Source organism: Diabrotica undecimpunctata, chromosome 8 (genome assembly GCF_040954645.1).
Source record: "Diabrotica undecimpunctata isolate CICGRU chromosome 8, icDiaUnde3, whole genome shotgun sequence".
NCBI lineage: Eukaryota > Metazoa > Arthropoda > Insecta > Coleoptera > Chrysomelidae > Diabrotica > Diabrotica undecimpunctata.
Genome location: NC_092810.1, coordinates 76,668,842 through 76,687,957, shown reverse-complemented (window position 1 = coordinate 76,687,957; position 19,116 = coordinate 76,668,842). Strand labels below are relative to the sequence as shown.

The window sequence follows — 19,116 nt, the reverse complement described above, 5'->3', positions numbered from 1 at the left end:
CTCAACACATTTTCCATAAGCCTCTCAAATGTCGCAGGAGCATTACAGAGTCCAAATGGCATAACGTTGAATTGCCACAATCCAGATCCTGTGGTGAAGGCTGTCTTTTCTTTATCTACTGGGTCCATTTCTACCTGCCAGTATCCAGACTTCAAATTCAAAGTAGAAAACAATTTACTTCCAGCCAATGTGTCCAATGTGTCATCGATCCGAGGCAGAGGATAACTATCTTTCTTGGTAACGTTGTTCAGCAAACGGTAATCCACACAGAACCTCGTCGTTCCGTCTTTCTTCTTAACCAGGACCACCGGAGAGACCAATGGGCTCGTAGAAGGTTCTATCACCTCGTCTTTCTTCATTTCCTGAACAATCGTTTCAGCTTCCTCTCTTTTCGCCTGTGGTAATCGTCGAGCTGTTTGACGAATTGGCTTAGCATTACCAGTATCAATTTTATGCTTGACAACGGTAGTTCTTCCCGTCTTTCCTCCTTTCGGTACGAAAATATCACGGTACTGCCGAAGAAATTCCCTTAATTTCCTTTTCTCCATCTGATTTAGAGACTGTCCTGCAACTGCAACCATTTGGTCAAATTTGTCGTTGGAATTATCAGATGTTGTCGCCTGACGGATTATGGATGTCACAGGTACACAAGTTCCTACCTTTGTCTCTTTCTTGATGGTCATTGGGTAGTCGTTGACATTGATAAGTCTCACAGGAATTTCTGTAGCCGAAGTCACCAATTCCTTTCCAATTATGATTCCACGGCCAACCTCATCGTCGTGGTTCCAAGGCTCCATCATAACAGGTGTCCCTTCGTCTACAATTCCCTGTAGTCGCGCTACTATGATCGTTTCGCTTCTCGCAGGCACGACTGTATCTTCTGTAATGGCTGCTTGCACAGTGTTGTTATTATGTGGATGAAGAAATACCTCCTCGTTGCCAACTTTGATTACCTTATTCTTAAAATCCAATTGGAATCCATGCATATTCATTACGTCCATTCCTAATATAACATCCTCTTCGATGTCAGCAACTATAACTGTATGGACGAACTTTTCTGCTCCAATTCCCAATTGTAACTGGATTTCTCCATGAATGTTGGCATTTTCACCTGTAGCGGTCCGAAGTCGCAACCTCGTTGATAACAGTTTCTTACGGCTGTTTATAACTGTTGGGCGTATAATGGTTCTGGTCGCTCCGGTATCCACCAACAACGTATGTCTTTTACCATTTATTTCTCCATCTACATATACACTATCTTCACGACATTTCAAAGAAGCTATTAGTATGAGAGTGTCTTTGGAATAGTTCCGGGTCAAAGCTGCCCCCTAAGGCTGACCCGTTCTAGTTTTCCTGGTGGTGAGTTTCTTGATTTGCGTCGTACCTAGGGTGCTTACAGGAGCTTCGTACGTGTCCTATTTCGCCACAATTCCAGCATCTGATGGTCTTCGTTTTCTTGTATGTCATACTCTTAATCATATTAACGAGCTGGTCAAGTTTATCTTCATCTCCTTCCTCTTTTACAGTCCTAACTTTACTGTACCCTCCAGAGGCCTGCGTAGCTGACTCGTATTCGAGGGCGGCGGATAAGACATCAACTAGCGTCTTGTGACGAGCTAATCGTAGTGTTCTCTGCATTTCATGATCACGAAGACCATCAATAAACGTTTGAACGGCCAATTTTTCCATCATGTCTTCGTGAGCTGTTGGATAAGCATATCGTACTAATCTGGCAATATCTACCTCATATTCTTGAAGAGCCTCCTCTTTCTTCTGTCTACGATTTTTAAGCTGCGACTGATATACATGCTCCAAATGTTCGTGGCCATATCGCATATTTAACCTCTTCTTGAGTTGTTCGAAATCATCGGTCTCCTCTACGGCTATGGTCTGAAGCACATCTAAGGCATCTCCTCGAAGAGCGATAGTCAGGTTTACAGCCTTTTCTTTTTCAGACCATCCATTCGCTCTTGCGGCTGATTCGAACTGTTTCATGTAGTTGTTCCATGACGATTTTCCATCGAAAGTTGGGACTTTCACATGGACAGAACCTCCACTTCCTTCAAATTTCGGCCGTGTTTCCAACTTACATTTCGTCTCCTCTTCTTTTGTCTACACTGTAATTGGATTGTTTCCTCTCTCTGCTGTCCCTGTTTCCTCCATCTTCCTTTCCATCTCCTTAATCTTTTCTTCGAAGGCCGACATATCGGCAGCAACTTGGTTTTTTAACGAAGACATTCTATCGTCGAGGGCAGACATCTCAGAAGTTACTTTAGAGATTTCAAAAGAGATATTAGCAGAGACTTTGCTTTCCAGCGAAGAAATCTCGTTAGAAACTTTGTCTTCCAAAGAAGCGATGTCGCCGGAAACTTTGTTCTCTAATGATGCGATATCACCAGAAACTTTCGAAATATCGCCAGAAACTTTGTTCTCTAATGATGCGATGTCACCAGAAACTTTCGAAATCGACGAGAGGACAGCATCTTCAAATATATAAGTCTCTGGATCTAGTCCTTCTTCTAGCAAAGCGTTCTTTAGTCGTTGGACTAACTCAGCCTTTTTTCCGGTAGAAGCTAATTCTCTGTCTTCGAGATGTCTTCTTAAATTCGTCACTGTGAGCTCATAAATCGTCGTCATTTTCACAATTTATTTTATATTCACTTGTATTATTATTATAAGTCTAATTTATGTTCGATCCCACTTCTTACACCACTGTGATGATATTTATTTAACTGTTGTCTTTATTCAATTTATAATGTCTTTATTAAAAGGTTCTTATTTTAATTTATTAAAAAGCACGATAACTTATATTAATTTATTTAACTACTCAATAATACATAATTTATTTAAAGGCGAACGTGATAATTAAATCGCGGGCGCGAGTCTTCAGATTTAACTGTCCCTTCCAAATAAAATGTCCTGTTAATATATGCCAGTGCCGTTAGCTAGAACCATCGGCAGCCTTCTCGACTAGCGGCGAAATTATAACGGTAAAGGCAAACGGGTATGTTCACATCGGTTCGACCGTTTTTGTGGAAGGTCCCTTCAGGTAAATAGAAGCCTCTCGTAAAATCTAAAACATAAACATGTGAATAAAAACATGTTTACAGGTTAAAACTATGACTCATATTTTTACGTAACACTATAAATGTTATTATTAATAAATGTATAAAATAAATATAGTTCCTGTAATTGGTAATTGTACACATAATTTGTTAGGAAATTATAGTTGATCTTCTATTTATTGTTAAATAATTTGTAGGTTCTATTTTATAGTCAGTATTTATACTAAGTGTTCCTGCTAATTCTGTGGTTTTATATTTATCAATTTTTTTAATAAGGACATTAATTTCTTAATTTTACTTATTTTATTATTCTCAAAGCAATTATTAGTTAAATTAAAATTGATTAAATTATTAGCAGAAAAAAAACTTACATTTTTCATTATTACTAATTTCAGAAAGAGCTTCTTTCATCATATTGTCCTGGATTGTCCTCATGGTCTGAAATTTCTTCAAATACCATGTTTCGTGTGGCTGTTTTCGACGTATGGAAATTATATACTAAATTTGTTAATTTGTTTAGAGATGAAATTTGATCCTGTATTTTTGTTATATAGTTTTGAATTTTCTCTGTTTTATCCAATATTTCAGTTAAATGCTTTCTTGCTGCTACCCCTTTAATTTTATATTTATTGAGTTTTTTTATGAGGGCATCTTGTTTCTTCAATCTGATGCTTAATTCTTTGCTATTCATCTTTACGTACTTGGTGATGATTGGTTTTATTCGGTTGTTATAATCGGTTTCACTATTCTCCAAATAATTCATAGTGTAATCAAAATCATTTGTATTATTATTAGAAAAACTTACATTATCTTCATTGTCACTACGTTCAGGTGTCTTTATTCCATTATCTGCTTCTCTCTGGCACTCTTGGTCTGAAATATCTTCAAATTTTATGTTAGGTGTTGGTGTTTTGTTCATATTTGAACCAAAATTTCTAAAGCCAATTAGCATCACATGATCACAATTTTCATAAAATACACTAGAGTTTGAACTTTCAGTACACTTAGGCACAATAATATTATTATGAATTTTGATGTTTTTCTGACCTACTGATGATGTCATGGTTGTAAAATATAACTTATAATAATTAAAAATAAGCAAGATTGATATATTTATAATATATTTTCTCACTATAAACTTTTTGGTAAAATGTGTAATTAAAGGTGAAAGTGTATTTTTAAACCACACCTTTATCTGATTTTTGTTATTGAGTAGATGGTTTACAGGATGTAAATCCCTTCTGTGTATTTTTGCACACATATACAATTACTCCTATCCATATATAGTATTAAAAAATATATTTTTATTGTTATTTACATTTGCTGACTACAAATGATTACTTTTATTATTAAATATAAGACCAGTTAACCTTCACTCATTTTGGCATCTGAAATAATGAAATTTCCAAAATATTAATTATTTTACTTCATGTGTGCTGTATAAGGGCAGAACATACTTTAAATTATAATCCTGTTTGCAATTATTTTATACAAGTATCCATATTAGTAAAGTGAAGAATGCATAAATTTTAAAAATGATTTTCTTTAGATTTTTTACATGGCCAAATATGACAATTTAAATTGGATTATGCACCTGCAATTTTTCCATTTATAGTTTTATTAATGAAATACAGAAATAGCAGATGGTCAATCAAGGTTGTTTTTGTGTATCAATCTCCTGGTTGACCATTTCTTCATTTTCTTGACTAGAGTTTCCATCTTGGTTGTTATCAACTAAATACATATGTTTTTCTAACTCGTCATCACTTTCAAGTTCGTTTTTGACACTGATCGGGGGTGATACAAATTTTACACTTTTTGCAAATCTTTTGTAACCAATTGGTTTCACTTTACTTAAATCACCTAAAAAAACTAAAGAATCAGAACTTGAATTCAAACTTTTGTTTGGATTTAACTTAATATTGCTAATAATGTTTATGTTTTTCTTAGCTAGTGGCATGATCGTATCTAAAAATGAAATAATGAATCCATCTCAAACTAAGTATTTATATTATCAATTGCATATAAAAATAGAAATATAATAAATTGGATAAATACCTCTTAATGTCAGGTGCAGTATTTAATAAACTCCATATATGCACAAAACGACAGGTACAACATTTAATAAGACACTATATGCACAAAACAACATACGCCCGCAGGTGTTTGCTCCCGACTGCTCTCATACCAACCCATATCCAATATTCTCTCATGTGCTACAAATCGACAGGTGCAATAAACTGGTTTTTGTTACAAATGGACAGGTTTAACAAACCGGTTTGCTTGTATCCCGACTGCTCTCATGCCAACCTCATAACTTTATATTCTCTTATATGCCACAAATCCCCAGGTGCAACAAACTGGTTTTACAAATCGACACGTGCAACAAACCGGTTTGCTTGTATCCGGACTGCTCTCATGCCAACCCCATATCCGATATTCTCTCATGTGATACAAATCGACAGGTGCAACAAACTGGTTTTACAAATCGACAGGTTTTAAAAATCGACAGGTGCAACAAACTGGTTTTACAAATCGACAGGTGCAACAAACCGGTTTGCTTGTATCCGGACTGCTCTCATGCCTACCCCATATCCGCTATCCTCCCATTTCCTTTCTACTAAGGATGATAATATTGGGAGATTTTAACGTTAGCATAGGCAATAAAGTAATACCTGGAATTACGCAAAAAGATAACGAGAATGTTAAAAACGAAAATGGAGAACTGATGATAAACGTCTGCACGAATAACGAACTTAGAATAAACTACACATTTTTTGATCACAAAGACCAACACAAATATATATTCAATAGCACCCGTGAACAAATATCTATGATAGATTATGTTATAACCAACAGATGTAGGTAGCGACCATAGCCTAGTTTATGTAATTTATGTTACTTCACTCTCAAGAGAGCAGCGCCAACGCAAACAAAAATCATTATCGAAGGACTAAATACGGAATCCACGAAATACTTATACAGAAAAAGAATATCAGAGAAGATCGCTGGGAATAAAATATTAGAAAACAATAACATCGAGGAAATCTGGGAAAACCTCAAAAATAACATAATTAACGCAGCAACAGAATCACTTGGAGAAAGGAAAGTAACGAAAGTAACATATCAAAAAAGAAAACACCATGGTCTAGAGAGGAAGTGAAGACAAAATGTGAAGAAAAGAAGAAAGCCTTTTTGCAAACAGAACACAACAAACACAACAGGCATACAACCACTAAGTCAGTTACGTGAGATTTATTTCATACAGATAAAGTCTTGTGACAAAAAAGAAGAAGTAATGAAAAAAAAAAATTATTTTAAAATCCTTTATAAAAGGTATATAACTAAAACACCCTAACAGGCTACATCACAGAAGGTTTTCGGAATTAATATTCCACCTTCAGTGTTATCTAGATGTACTCGTACATGTTTTGAGCCACTAAATACTTGGGTAAAAACCCGTTAAATGTTGTTAAATTGAATTTGAGTTACATTATTTGATCTTATATACTAGGATGTTTAAGTTACAACTGATAACATAGCAATTCAGTTGCTATTCTTAAAATATTTTTGCAAAATGAAATATATTTAAATCATACAAAACTTTACGTCTTCATAACATACTTGTGAAATGACTGTTCACAACATAAAATATTGTGAATGTAGTTTTTCATATTATTAACTCAAACAATAATCTAGAAATAGTAAATAACTTTTGTATTATTTAATAAGTTTTTTCCTAGCCTTTTCCCTAGTTAGTATTAACACAAAAAGCTGGTTTCGTAAATTAAATGTTAGTTTCCTCAAAGTTTCTTAAAGAACACTTTTACTCTTTTTACGCGTAAAAATAGGAAATACAAATAAAATTCTACAATAGAAAATATATTTACCTGAATGAACTTCTCTCGGTTTGGGTAAGTTGGTGACACAAGTATGAGGACACATAAGAACATTAGCTGGATGTAAATTGCCGTCCATAAATCTTCGCTTGGTTTCTGACAGGTGAATTCCCCCAAGTGGAGTTTTTGGAAGATAATTTGGGGGCACTAACGCTAAGCAATAAAGACCAACTTGATGTATTGAGTCGACTGCTTGTAACACACGTGACATCCATTGGAATGACTAAAATAATAAATAAATTATTAATAATAAATATAAATAACTAAGTGGATTTTTTTTATTGTCTTTGCGTGTCAAACTTAAGAATTTAATACAAAATTAGTAATTTTCTGATGCCTTTATATATATATATATATATATATATATATATATATATATATATATATATATATATATATATATATATATATATATATATATATATATACTATATATATATACTCGGTCGTACGGTCGTACTCCTTTTCTCGATGTTCTTCTCTCTCTCTCTCTCTCTCTCTCTATATATATATATATATATATATATATATATATGTAAAATGTTCCGAAAGATTTCCGCGATTAGTACAATTATACCTAGAGCTAAGATTTATATTATTACAAGTATTAATATTAAACTCAACATTCTTCCGCTTTGAACCGCGGTGATTACCATTGCGCCGAGCTTTCGACATCCTCTTTGATGTCTTCTTCAGGACTTCCGAGGTCTCAGTCTCCAGAGCCTCCAGACACTACTACACTGATCACTAATCAATGCATTGCTACCACTGGGAATAGAGGACGGTTAATTTATACCGTCGATGGTGACGTGGTTTGGGTGGAGGTTGGCGTGGCTTATTTTCTTTATGAAAGGTCTCCATGTCGAAAGTAACCGTATGCCGTCATCTCTTTTATTGAGACAATTTGGCCTTTTTTTCCAATTTCTATGGCTTCTCGGATAATTCTTGGTTTATAGTAGCGGATGGCTATGGTTCTGGTGTTTTCAAAATCATTTTTGAAGAGATTTTCCGTACTCTGTTTCCAGTGGCAGCAATACATTGGTTAGTTATCAGTGTAGTAGTGTCTGGAGACTCGGGATACTGAGACCTCGGAAGCCTTGAAGAAGACATCAAAGAGGATATCAAAAGCTCGGCGCAATAGACGCGATTCAAGCTGGAAGCCTGTTGAGTGTATAATTAATTATTGTAATAGTATTAGCATATATATATATATATATATATATATATATATGTATATAAAAGTGCACTCGTAAGTGAATGGGATGTTTTCGGTCAATTTGGAGATAAAAAAGACAAGAATTGTGCTACTTTATCTATTTAATGGAGACGTTTCGCCCACTGTTTAATGAGCATCATCAGTTCATCTAAAAGAGTGTTATTAGCGATACATCTAATATGAGAAACAATTAAGTAAATGATCTTACCTTTAAATGATCTGTAGCGTTAAAATGGTATTAATGTGAAGAAACATCAAAAAGGCAAACATCAAAAATTAATCTAATAAATACATCAGCAAAGAAAACACATAAACACAGAACGCCGGAAGATTCCCAATTTACGTAATTTTATATTAATTTTTTAATTTAACTTTTGACAACATTGATTGATTATAAAATCTATCAAAAAATGTATTTGTCAATTTTGAAATGTTATATTAACAACGGCACGGTTAGGGTTATTGACTGTTATGACCATATCATGCAAAATGAAGTCTTTGAAAGCTCGAATGTCAGAACTGACAATCAGCTGGTGAGATTAAAGGAAAAGTTTTGTAGATGCCAACATAAAGGTTATGATATAATAAAAGAAACTGAAGAAGAAACCAATAATTAAAAGTAGAATATGGAAGAATCAATTTTGTAGTATTAGTGCATGGTAAATTTGGCTTAAGTTGCTGATATCAATTCTCTTATTTAATGCATTAGTTTGTTTCAAAATATGACACATCTCCATAAACTGTCTCTTATTAAGGTTACGTTCTCTACAGAGAATTCTAACATCATCAAAATTCACAGTATGTTTGGTGTTGATTGCATGTTGTACAAGGGCACAGGTATGTTTAGATAGTTTAATGTCACTACGATGTAAAGTAAGGCGTCCTTTAAGGGAACGGCCCGTCTGACCAATATAACATGCATCACATTCAGAACAGGGTATGTGATAGACTACATTCACTTGTTCTAAAAAGGAAAGAGGTGTTTCAATTTTAGAAAACAAGTTCCTGACAGTCTTAGCATTATTGATAGCAATCTTAACCGGGATATTGTTCTGTTTGTATAATTTAATAAGCTTATTAAGTTCCTCAGATACCAATCCTCTTCTTGACCTAGTTCTAACCAACTGATAACCAAATTCTGAATATATCATGTATATTGTCTCTTTTATCTCTGCACTTGGTCACACATATTCCTTCAGGACTGTAAATACTGACCACTTCACGTTTTTTTAGTTTTTTTGACAAGTGAGGATTGTCTATTCGGTTATTTCTTAATATGAGATATGAGCAATTGTCTAGTCAAGTCAACACTATTATAGAAGTTACCCATACTTTTCCAGTAGCCCTTCAGGCGGTTCATCTTAATTGTCCCCATATGGAACATAAGCCCGAGAAAAGTCTTAAATTCTGTTCGTGTTGTCTGTTTCCAAAACGCAATCCTCGATTTTTCTGAACGACTTTGTGCAAATATTTCGCCAGAGTCAATCAGAGTCACTTCCACCATTCATTTAATCTACATCGTCCTCGCCAGATGCTTCTAACAATGATTGTAATTCAGCAGTGGTTAATCTATGTTTATGTTCACATCTAGCTTTTTTAGATGTCGAAGGCATATTATTTACATCCATTTTTTTATAAATACTATAACTCACTTTTACGGAGGTAATTAACAATAAAAACGTTCTAGTAGAAACTATCAACTTACGACTTCCAATACTATAAGGCCACTTGAGGCACAATACGCTTTTACTCAATAATAGTTCCTGTATAAGTAAAATTGTTTTTTAATGTGCTTCATTGAAGCACACTAGACATATTGCAGTTTTGCCATCACATTCTTCAGAGTATGTTTTAACTCTTCTATCGACCTTTCTACTAGTCATGCTTCTTCTTAACATTTTGTAACATCTTGTACACTTTCTTCTCTTTGTATTATCTACATCGCTTTGCCTGAGATGGTATATTTGGGTGTAACTGGTCGTGAGGGTTACAACATTTCTTTATTTGCAAATGCCTTCGCGAACTCCAGTCTGAACTCAAGAATAGGTTGTCGCTTTTTTTACGTTTTCTATTATTTAGCAACTAAGCATTGACTACTGCGATATTAAATATTAATTCCAATGCCACTTTCCGGTAACACTTCAAAATTTTGCGTATTGGGCTTTGGTAAGAAGCCACTTGATCACTAAAATCAACACTCTTTTTCACCAAGTTATAATCGAGAATAGTTTGTGGGTTTAGTACTTGTGTATAATTTTTCTTTTTATTTGATTAAACCAAGATACAACTGTTATATTTAAAAGCAGTAAGGATTAAAACTGGTCTTTTGTCGACCCATTGAATCACTTGTAAAATCAATAATGGGGTTAAGTTTCATCGTGAGTAACTGGTTGCAACTTTTTTAATCGAGATTTTGGTTTTACATGTGCAGATGTTTTTATAGTAAAACATCTGCACATGAATAATTCGTTTCTTGAACAATGATTTCAATTCATCGACCAATATTCTAAAATAAGGTGTTTTTACGTCGTCCGGAATATTATAAACTGGTTCTCTTTCACAAAGCATTGGAAATATGGTTTACATTCTATATTTTGAAAAATCTTTTAGTGCAACTCTTGTTCGACCTAAACTAAATTAATACTCAAAACAAATTAATCTATTTTTTTTTATAGAAATGCAGATTCCTGTCGGATTTTTATCAGTGCGGCATGAGTCACTGGTGTCTCGTATATCCGGACCTCTTATCGCATTACAAACATAATTTTCAATTAGCAGTGCGGTACAAGATATATTTAGGTCGTATAATCTTAAAGCTGTAATAAGACCATAAGACCACATGTTATAAATAAATATATCCCTATAAGAATTATCTTGAAAGATGAAAAAAATACAATAAAAAGTGCAATATTAAATGTTATTTAGAAAATGGTAAGTCATTCACACGTGTACAGTTAAAAACAAAAGTTTTCAGTGTTCTATTGCTTGATTATTATTATCTGGTATTCTGAAAATTTTGACATTTTTTCCTGGTCTGATCTTCCTCAACTAACGTCATCTTTCTTAATTGGTGGGTTGTGTTGTTCAGGTCTCTTTAAGTGTTTTTGTTGCTATCCATACTGAATGATCTTCTTTAGACAATGTACTAATGTCGTGTTCAAATATGGCATTACGTGCATCATGTAGCGCTGATCTTAATTGTCTGATTAGTCGATTATATTTGTGTTCGTCATTAGGATTTCGGCTTCTTGGCCATCTACCTCTTGCTCTTCATTTCTCGACTATTAGTTGTATAATATAATTCGGAGTGTTATTTGTGTTTTCTTGATTTGGAATTGTTAATCGTGTAGCTCCATATGAAATACTAGAAGATGAAAACGGCAGCATATTCATCCATAAAAAAAGGAAACGCGATAAAGATATCTGAAACAACTGTTTTATGTTATAAGAGATGAAATAGTTCGAAATTACCAAAACAGGTAAACAGGGCACTATAAAGAGGAAGTAGAATTAGCTATGAAACAGCTTGAATGGGGAAAAGAAGTAACCTTAGACCAAATACCAGCAGGAATTATTTAACTGAGGAAAAAAATTAAATGGATAACAATATTCACTCCATTTACAGAAAAGGCGGTGACCCGCAAAAATTTTAAGAACTTCTTTAATAAACTTTGATCAAATAAAAGGCATATATCGAGCACAGTTTAATTTAATCTTGCCCAAGTACTTTCGATCCCTAGATCATCTTCAGGGGCATCTGAAATAAGCCAACAAACGTTTTTTTATAACTAAAGAAATTGATTAACTTCGATAAAAACTCGAAGTTTATGGTTGATAAAGAGTTTTTATGTGATTAACGTTTATAGATTTACTTCGTCAATTGTGGCCTATCTGACAAGAACAAAATGTCATAAACATATAATTGTACATTACACTACACTACAAAAGGACAAACAAACACTTTAAAATTATTAAAGAAAAGCTACATTGCGTGCCGAAGCCGGAGACAGAATGGTTCCCGATCTAACGGAAATGTTGGGGTGACATGTGACAAATGACAGCTTGGATGAGCAGTCACAATCATAGATATGTGATCTGCACCTTTTAAAAATTCTATGAAACTAAGTATTGACCAAAAATCCAACTGACACTACTATAGGAGGTCACTGATGATATATGAAATTATATAGAATATTTTTTAAGTAGATTGAATAATCCAGATCTCACACTTAAACCTGTCTATAATAATTAGGGTGTTGAAGTAGAGCAACTGAAGTAGACGTAAAGTAAGAATGCAAGAAAAAGACTAAACAATATATTAGACAGTGGGTAGTTGACTACAATAAAATGGTCTACCAAACACTATCTGTAATGTAGAAAGGAAGAAATCTGACTATGTAATTAAAATACTAAAATTAAAAATTAAAATTGAAAGCAAAGTATATAAATAGTGTGTAATCCAAGTAGTTCAGTTGAACCCACAGTCAATGGTAGAACTATAAAATTAATATGGATGTGCTCAGTGCAGAAAGTCTAAACAGTCGAGCTGGGTCCCCTACGAGGTGAAGCTGTAATAAAGTTTTTAAAAATAGGTTTAAATTTAGTACAATTTAAATTAATTTGAGTATTAAGACAGTGAGAGTTTCCATTTGTTTCCCTTGTAATCTCCAAATCTTCCAATAAATCCAACTCCATATAGTTTTTCTTTCTACTAATGTCATGTAAGATAGATGAACCAGTGTTGATGTTAAAATTGTGTTTACTGGATAATAAGTGTTGACCAAAACTTGAAGAGTTTGGTCTGTTCAAATGTTCTGAAACTCTAGTGGATAACTTTCTATTGGTTTTACCTACATAAGAGGCATCACAATCATCACATTTTAATTTGTAAATACCACTTTTGTCAAGTGTGTTCATCCTATCTTTGGTGTTGATTAAGAAGGAACCTAAGGTGTTGTGTGACTTGAAGGAAATTTTAATGTTATCAATTGTAGAAGTAAAAAGTTTAGATATTTTATTGGAAATGCTGCTAATGTAAGTGAAGGAGAAATATCTGGTGTTATTTGAAGCAGTAGGTTGAAGAAAACATTGTGATAAATATGCAAGCTTTTCTGCAATTTTTAGTTTAGCTCTATTTAGAAGCTTATAGATAATGTTAGGATCATAACCATTATTGAAAGCAATTTGTTAAAGAGTATTAAGTTCTGAATTAAAATTATCATTAGAAAGTGGAAATTTGAGTAAGCTATGAATGTAACTGTTGAAAGCAGCCATTTTATGTCGGGTTGGATGATTAGATGTATCATGTATAACATGATCTGTTTGGGTAGGTTTTCTGTAAATATTGTACTCTAAAGAATCTTTATTACGGGATATAGTCATATCCAAGAAGTTCAACTTTTTATCAGATTCTGGTTCCAGAGTAAAAGAGATGTTGGGATGGAGGTTATTAAGATCATCCAGAATCTGTAAAGCATCATCTTGGGTTCCCTGTATGAGAGCTATACAATCATCAACATACCTTGACCAAAAAACTATTTTGCTGTTGTTGTTAACAAACTTCTGTTCTACGCTGTCTAAGAAAATATCAGCTGGAAAAGGTAATAATGGAGATCCCATTGCTAAACCTGTTGGTTGTTTATATATTTTTTGATTGAATTGAAAGAAGTCCTGATCCAGACAGAATTTAAGTCTTTTTCTTGCATTCTTACTTTACGTCGACTTCAGTTGCTCTCAAACTAACACCCTAATTATTATACAGGTTTGAGTGTGAGATCTGGATTATTCAATCTACTTAAAAAATATTCTATATAATTTTATATTTCATCAGTGACCTCCTATAGTAGTGTCAGTTGGACTTTTGGTCAATACTTAGTTTCATAGAATTTTTAAAAGGTGCAGATCACATATCTATGATTGTGACTGCTCATCCAAGCTGCCATTTGTCACATGTCACCCCAACATTTCCGTTAGATCGGGAGCCATTCTGTCTCCGGCTTCGGCACGCAATGTAGCTTTTCTTTAATAATTTTAAAGTGTTTGTTTGTCCTTTTGTAGTGTAGTGTAATGTACAATTATATGTTTATGACATTTTGTTCTTGTCAGATAGGCCGCAATTGACGAAGTAAGTCTATAAACGTTAATCACATAAAAACTCTTTATCAACCATAAACTTCGAGTTTTTATCGAAGTTAATCAATTTCTTTAGTTATTAAAAAACGTTTCTTGGCTTATTTCAGATGCCCCTGAAGATGATCTAGGGATCGAAAGTACTTGGGCAAGATTAAATTAAACTGTGCTCGATATATGCGTTTTATTTGATCAAAGTTCATTTATTCGAGCATTCAACCTTATATTTACTTCTTTAATAGCCTCCAGTCAACAATTTCCTAATCATGTTTAAAAAACGTACGGAATGCACTGTATATAATAACCCAAGTCGTCAACATACTTGTTAAATGAAATCGTAGGCTTCCACGGCCAGAGTCAGAATTATAGTTTATTCGTCTTCCGGGTTTGGACCGTGTCATTTGTGAGTGACCCAAAAGTGGGTTCATCTCGACGTTTCGCTACAATTGTATGTAGCTTCTTCAGGAGAACAAAAAAGAAAAAGAAAGAGAAACAAAAGACAGGAAGATGGGTAGTTAGCAACGGTAACTCAGTTACTCAACGCAACCAGAGGCGAATACTAACTACCAAGATGGGCATTTGGTCACAGTAACTCAACTACTCAACGCAGCCAGAGGTGAAAACCAAATGCCAGGACAGGGATTCACGTCCAACAGCTCAGAACACTAACGCGTCGAGAGGCAGGGAGTGAATCCGACGATTACTCCGCTACCGCTCTATTTATAGTCGCGGTGACCTGTCGTGTCGGGACGTATCGGCACACTCCGTGGCGCGAACGTCAAGAAGCGCGCGCTGGCCAATCATGTGGCTGCATCGTGGTAGCGGGACCGGACGGCGGCTCTAGACTGAGATTCCAGATGGGAGACAAGTAGTATCCTTCCTCTCGATTGATATTATGTGGATTTTTTCGGATCTCTAGAGATTCGCGGATTTTCCTGGAATAAAAGAAGGGGATCTTAGAAATAATATGGGTTTTTTCGAACAATATGGAATGACCGGTTTCTTGGCAGTGTTCTGCAACTGCAGAATGGGAGAAAAGACCTGATCGAATGCATCTTTGATGCTCTTGAATCCGAGTTTTGACGGAGCGACCAGTTTCGCCAATATACACTTGTCCACATGAACAAGGAATAGAATAGACACCACAGGAAGATAGGGGCGGTAATGGGTCCTTAGGAGAGGGTAGATATTGTGAGATTTTCTTGGGTGGTCGAAAAGTAGTCCTGATACCTTCTTTGCGAAGAATTTTGCCAATCCTATCAGCTAACTACCCATCTTCCTGTCTTTTGTTTCTCTTTCTTTTTCTTTTTTTGTTCTCCTGAAGAAGCTACATACAATTGTAGCGAAACGTCGAGATGAACCCACTTTTGGGTCACTCACAAATGACACGGTCCAAACCCGGAAGACGAATAAACTATAATTCTGACTCTGGCCGTGGAAGCCTACGATTTCATTTGACCAACCTCTACGGGGAGGTTATATTCCGTAAAACCTCAGAGTTCTCCAATCTTCGCTCTAAAGTTTCATCTCTACTTTCTTCGCTCACCTTCCTCTCTAGATGTCGTGATAATAACTTGGTTCCCAATTTTCTTGTTCTAAAACATCACATTTCCTCTTCATCTTCTTCCCGAATTCTACATCGAGCCAGCCTATCTCTACTTCGTGAACGGATTCAACATATTCGAAAAACCCTTAATTTTCAATCACAAAAACTTTTTAAGCTGCATCTTGAACTCTCCAGTATTCTTAGTGTCGATGATTGGTCACTTTTAGACCGCATTTCCTATCATCAAGCCGATAAAATCCTTCTTCTAAGCAACGAAACTCACAAAAAGAAATTCCAATCCCTTGTATCTAAGAAAAAATCACATTCCACCACTTCTACTTCTCATTCACCTCTTACTAACACCGTCGTTAATCTTTCCTCTCACCAATTAACAAGTGCAGAAAGCAGTCTTCTATCTAAAGGTCTTAATTTTGCTATCACCCCTTCCAGAATTCCTACCGAAGAAATAGTTTCAAATGTGGAAGCGGCACTCCGCACAATTCCCAAAATTCCAGCCGACCGTATCCGCTTTGACGTCGCTAAATGTCTTGATACAGCCAAAATCCCTACTTCCAATATATCTCGTGAGGAATTCATAGCTCTTAAAAATTTCCGTTCTCTTTCTGAGATAATAATCCTTCCTGCAGACAAAGGTAATGCCACAGTCATCCTGGATACTCCTTCCTACATAGAGAAAGTAAACGACTTACTTAGGGATACATCCTGTTATAATACAATTTCTCGAGACCCCACTCCTAGAGTCGAACGCGAAATTTCCCATGCCATCAAACAATCCGATCTTTCCGATGATGTTAAGAAGTCCATAGTTCCGAAAAACTCCATCTGCCCCAGAATTTACGGTCTTCCCAAAATCCATAAAGACAACGTACCTCTTCGTCCCATTGTGACTACGATTAACTCTCCTACCTACAAACTCGCAAAGTACTTGTCGAATCAGTTTAAGACCTATACTGGTCGTACCTCTTCTTATGTCCGAAATTCCACACATTTCATCACCTTAATCTCCTCCCTCACGGTCGATCCCCAAGACATTCTCGTCAGTTTCGATGTATCATCCCTATTTACCAATATTCCCATACATGACTCTCTAGTTGTTCTGCGAGATCACTTGACCAATGATAACAAGTCTTTGGTTTTAGCAGATCTTGCGGAAAAATGCCTCCTTTCAACATATTTTTCTTTTAGAGGCAATTTCTACAAACAAATATCTGGAACACCAATGGGTTCTCCCCTTTCCCCTGTCATTGCTGACATTTTCATGGAAGCCTTTGAGTCTTTAGCCCTAGAATCTTACCCCTTAAAACCTAAAGTCTGGTTCCGCTACGTTGATGATACATTTATCATCTGGCCCCATGGTCAACATACCCTTTCTCCCTTCCTAGATCATCTTAACTCACAACATCCGAGTATAAAATTCACAATGGAAGTAGAAAATAATCGGTCCCTTCCCTTTCTCGATGTGTTAGTCACCTCCAAGCCCAATGGCCGATTGGGTCACTCTGTTTATAGAAAAAAGACTCACACGAATCGTTACCTACATGCTTCATCACACCACCATCCTGCCCAAAAGAATTCTGTGATCAACTCTCTCATCCATCGGGCCATTTCGATTTCTGAATCTGACAACCTTAGAGAAGAACTTGGCCATCTGCAAAAAACCCTTGTCGCCAACGGTTACTCCAAGTCCACAATTCAAAATATTACACACCGACATCTACATCCCCCTTTACACCCTAGGACGACAAATTCAGAACCTTCGGGTAATACTCCTGTGGCTTTTCTTCCGTATATTCGAAGTGTCACTGATAGGATTGGCAAAATTCTTCGCAAAGAAGGTATCAGGACTACTTTTCGACCACCCAAGAAAATCTCACAATATCTACCCTCTCCTAAGGACCCATTACCGCCCCTATCTTCCTGTGGTGTCTATTCTATTCCTTGTTCATGTGGACAAGTGTATATTGGCGAAACTGGTCGCTCCGTCAAAACTCGGATTCAAGAGCATCAAAGATGCATTCGATCAGGTCTTTTCTCCCATTCTGCAGTTGCAGAACACTGCCAAGAAACCGGTCATTCCATATTGTTCGAAAAAACCCATATTATTTCTAAGATCCCCTTCTTTTATTCCAGGAAAATCCGCGAATCTCTAGAGATCCGAAAAAATCCACATAATATCAATCGAGAGGAAGGATACTACTTGTCTCCCATCTGGAATCTCAGTCTAGAGCCGCCGTCCGGTCCCGCTACCACGATGCAGCCACATGATTGGCCAGCGCGCGCTTCTTGACGTTCGCGCCACGGAGTGTGCCGATACGTCCCGACACGACAGGTCACCGCGACTATAAATAGAGCGGTAGCGGAGTAATCGTCGGATTCACTCCCTGCCTCTCGACGCGTTAGTGTTCTGAGCTGTTGGACGTGAATCCCTGTCCTGGCATTTGGTTTTCACCTCTGGCTGCGTTGAGTAGTTGAGTTACTGTGACCAAATGCCCATCTTGGTAGTTAGTATTCGCCTCTGGTTGCGTTGAGTAACTGAGTTACCGTTGCTAACTACCCATCTTCCTGTCTTTTGTTTCTCTTTCTTTTTCTTTTTTTGTTCTCCTGAAGAAGCTACATACAATTGTAGCGAAACGTCGAGATGAACCCACTTTTGGGTCACTCACAAATGACACGGTCCAAACCCGGAAGACGAATAAACTATAAAACATACTTGTTGTTGCAGTTATGTATTACGATCAACCTAAAGATTATGCACGACTCCCCTTGTATAGGTACACAGGCATGCACCCGTGCGGGAGAAAAAAGATTTGTCATACCGTTACATTATGTCACATTTTAACGTTGAATATTTTATGGTCCCCTTTGGATTATAAAACGAATGATCGACTTTTTCTCGCACAGATCCCGCCTATGTAACTTTACAAAGCGAGTCGTTTGCTGGGTATTAAAGAACCGTCTATGGCCATCATATAATTTTACGCTAATATTTCACGTTCTACGACGCATTCCACGTTTGACACACTGTCTTGTTTAGTTTTCTGTCATTCTATTTGTTTAATCCTATCTCATTCTCGTCACAGCGTCAAGGAGCAGTAAATGTGTGCAGTGAACGGGAGGCATATGTCTAACAGTGAACGGTGGAGCTTTTTCGAGTTTATCATATCTTCTTCTTTGAGTGCATCTCCTATCGGAGATTGGATATCATTAGGGCGATTCTAATTTTATTTACTGCTGTTTTGA

The 19,116-nt window shown here is 35.9% G+C and overlaps 1 protein-coding gene and 1 long non-coding RNA gene across 10 annotated transcripts in view; one reads left to right on the top strand and one right to left on the bottom strand.

The window, feature by feature from the left end:
* The window catches only part of DIP2 (disco-interacting protein 2), a 1,036,664-nt gene that overhangs the window by 21,522 nt on the left and 996,026 nt on the right, over positions 1–19,116 (bottom strand). For all 9 annotated transcript variants that reach the window (XM_072540500.1, XM_072540501.1, XM_072540502.1 and 6 more), the window contains one exon: positions 6,956–7,187. In XM_072540500.1, coding sequence (XP_072396601.1) covers positions 6,956–7,187 — 232 coding nt within the window. The remainder of the gene's footprint in view (positions 1–6,955; positions 7,188–19,116) is intronic.
* The window catches only part of LOC140447705 (uncharacterized), a 96,357-nt gene that overhangs the window by 30,517 nt on the left and 46,724 nt on the right, over positions 1–19,116 (top strand). The gene's annotated exons all lie outside the window — the stretch shown is intronic.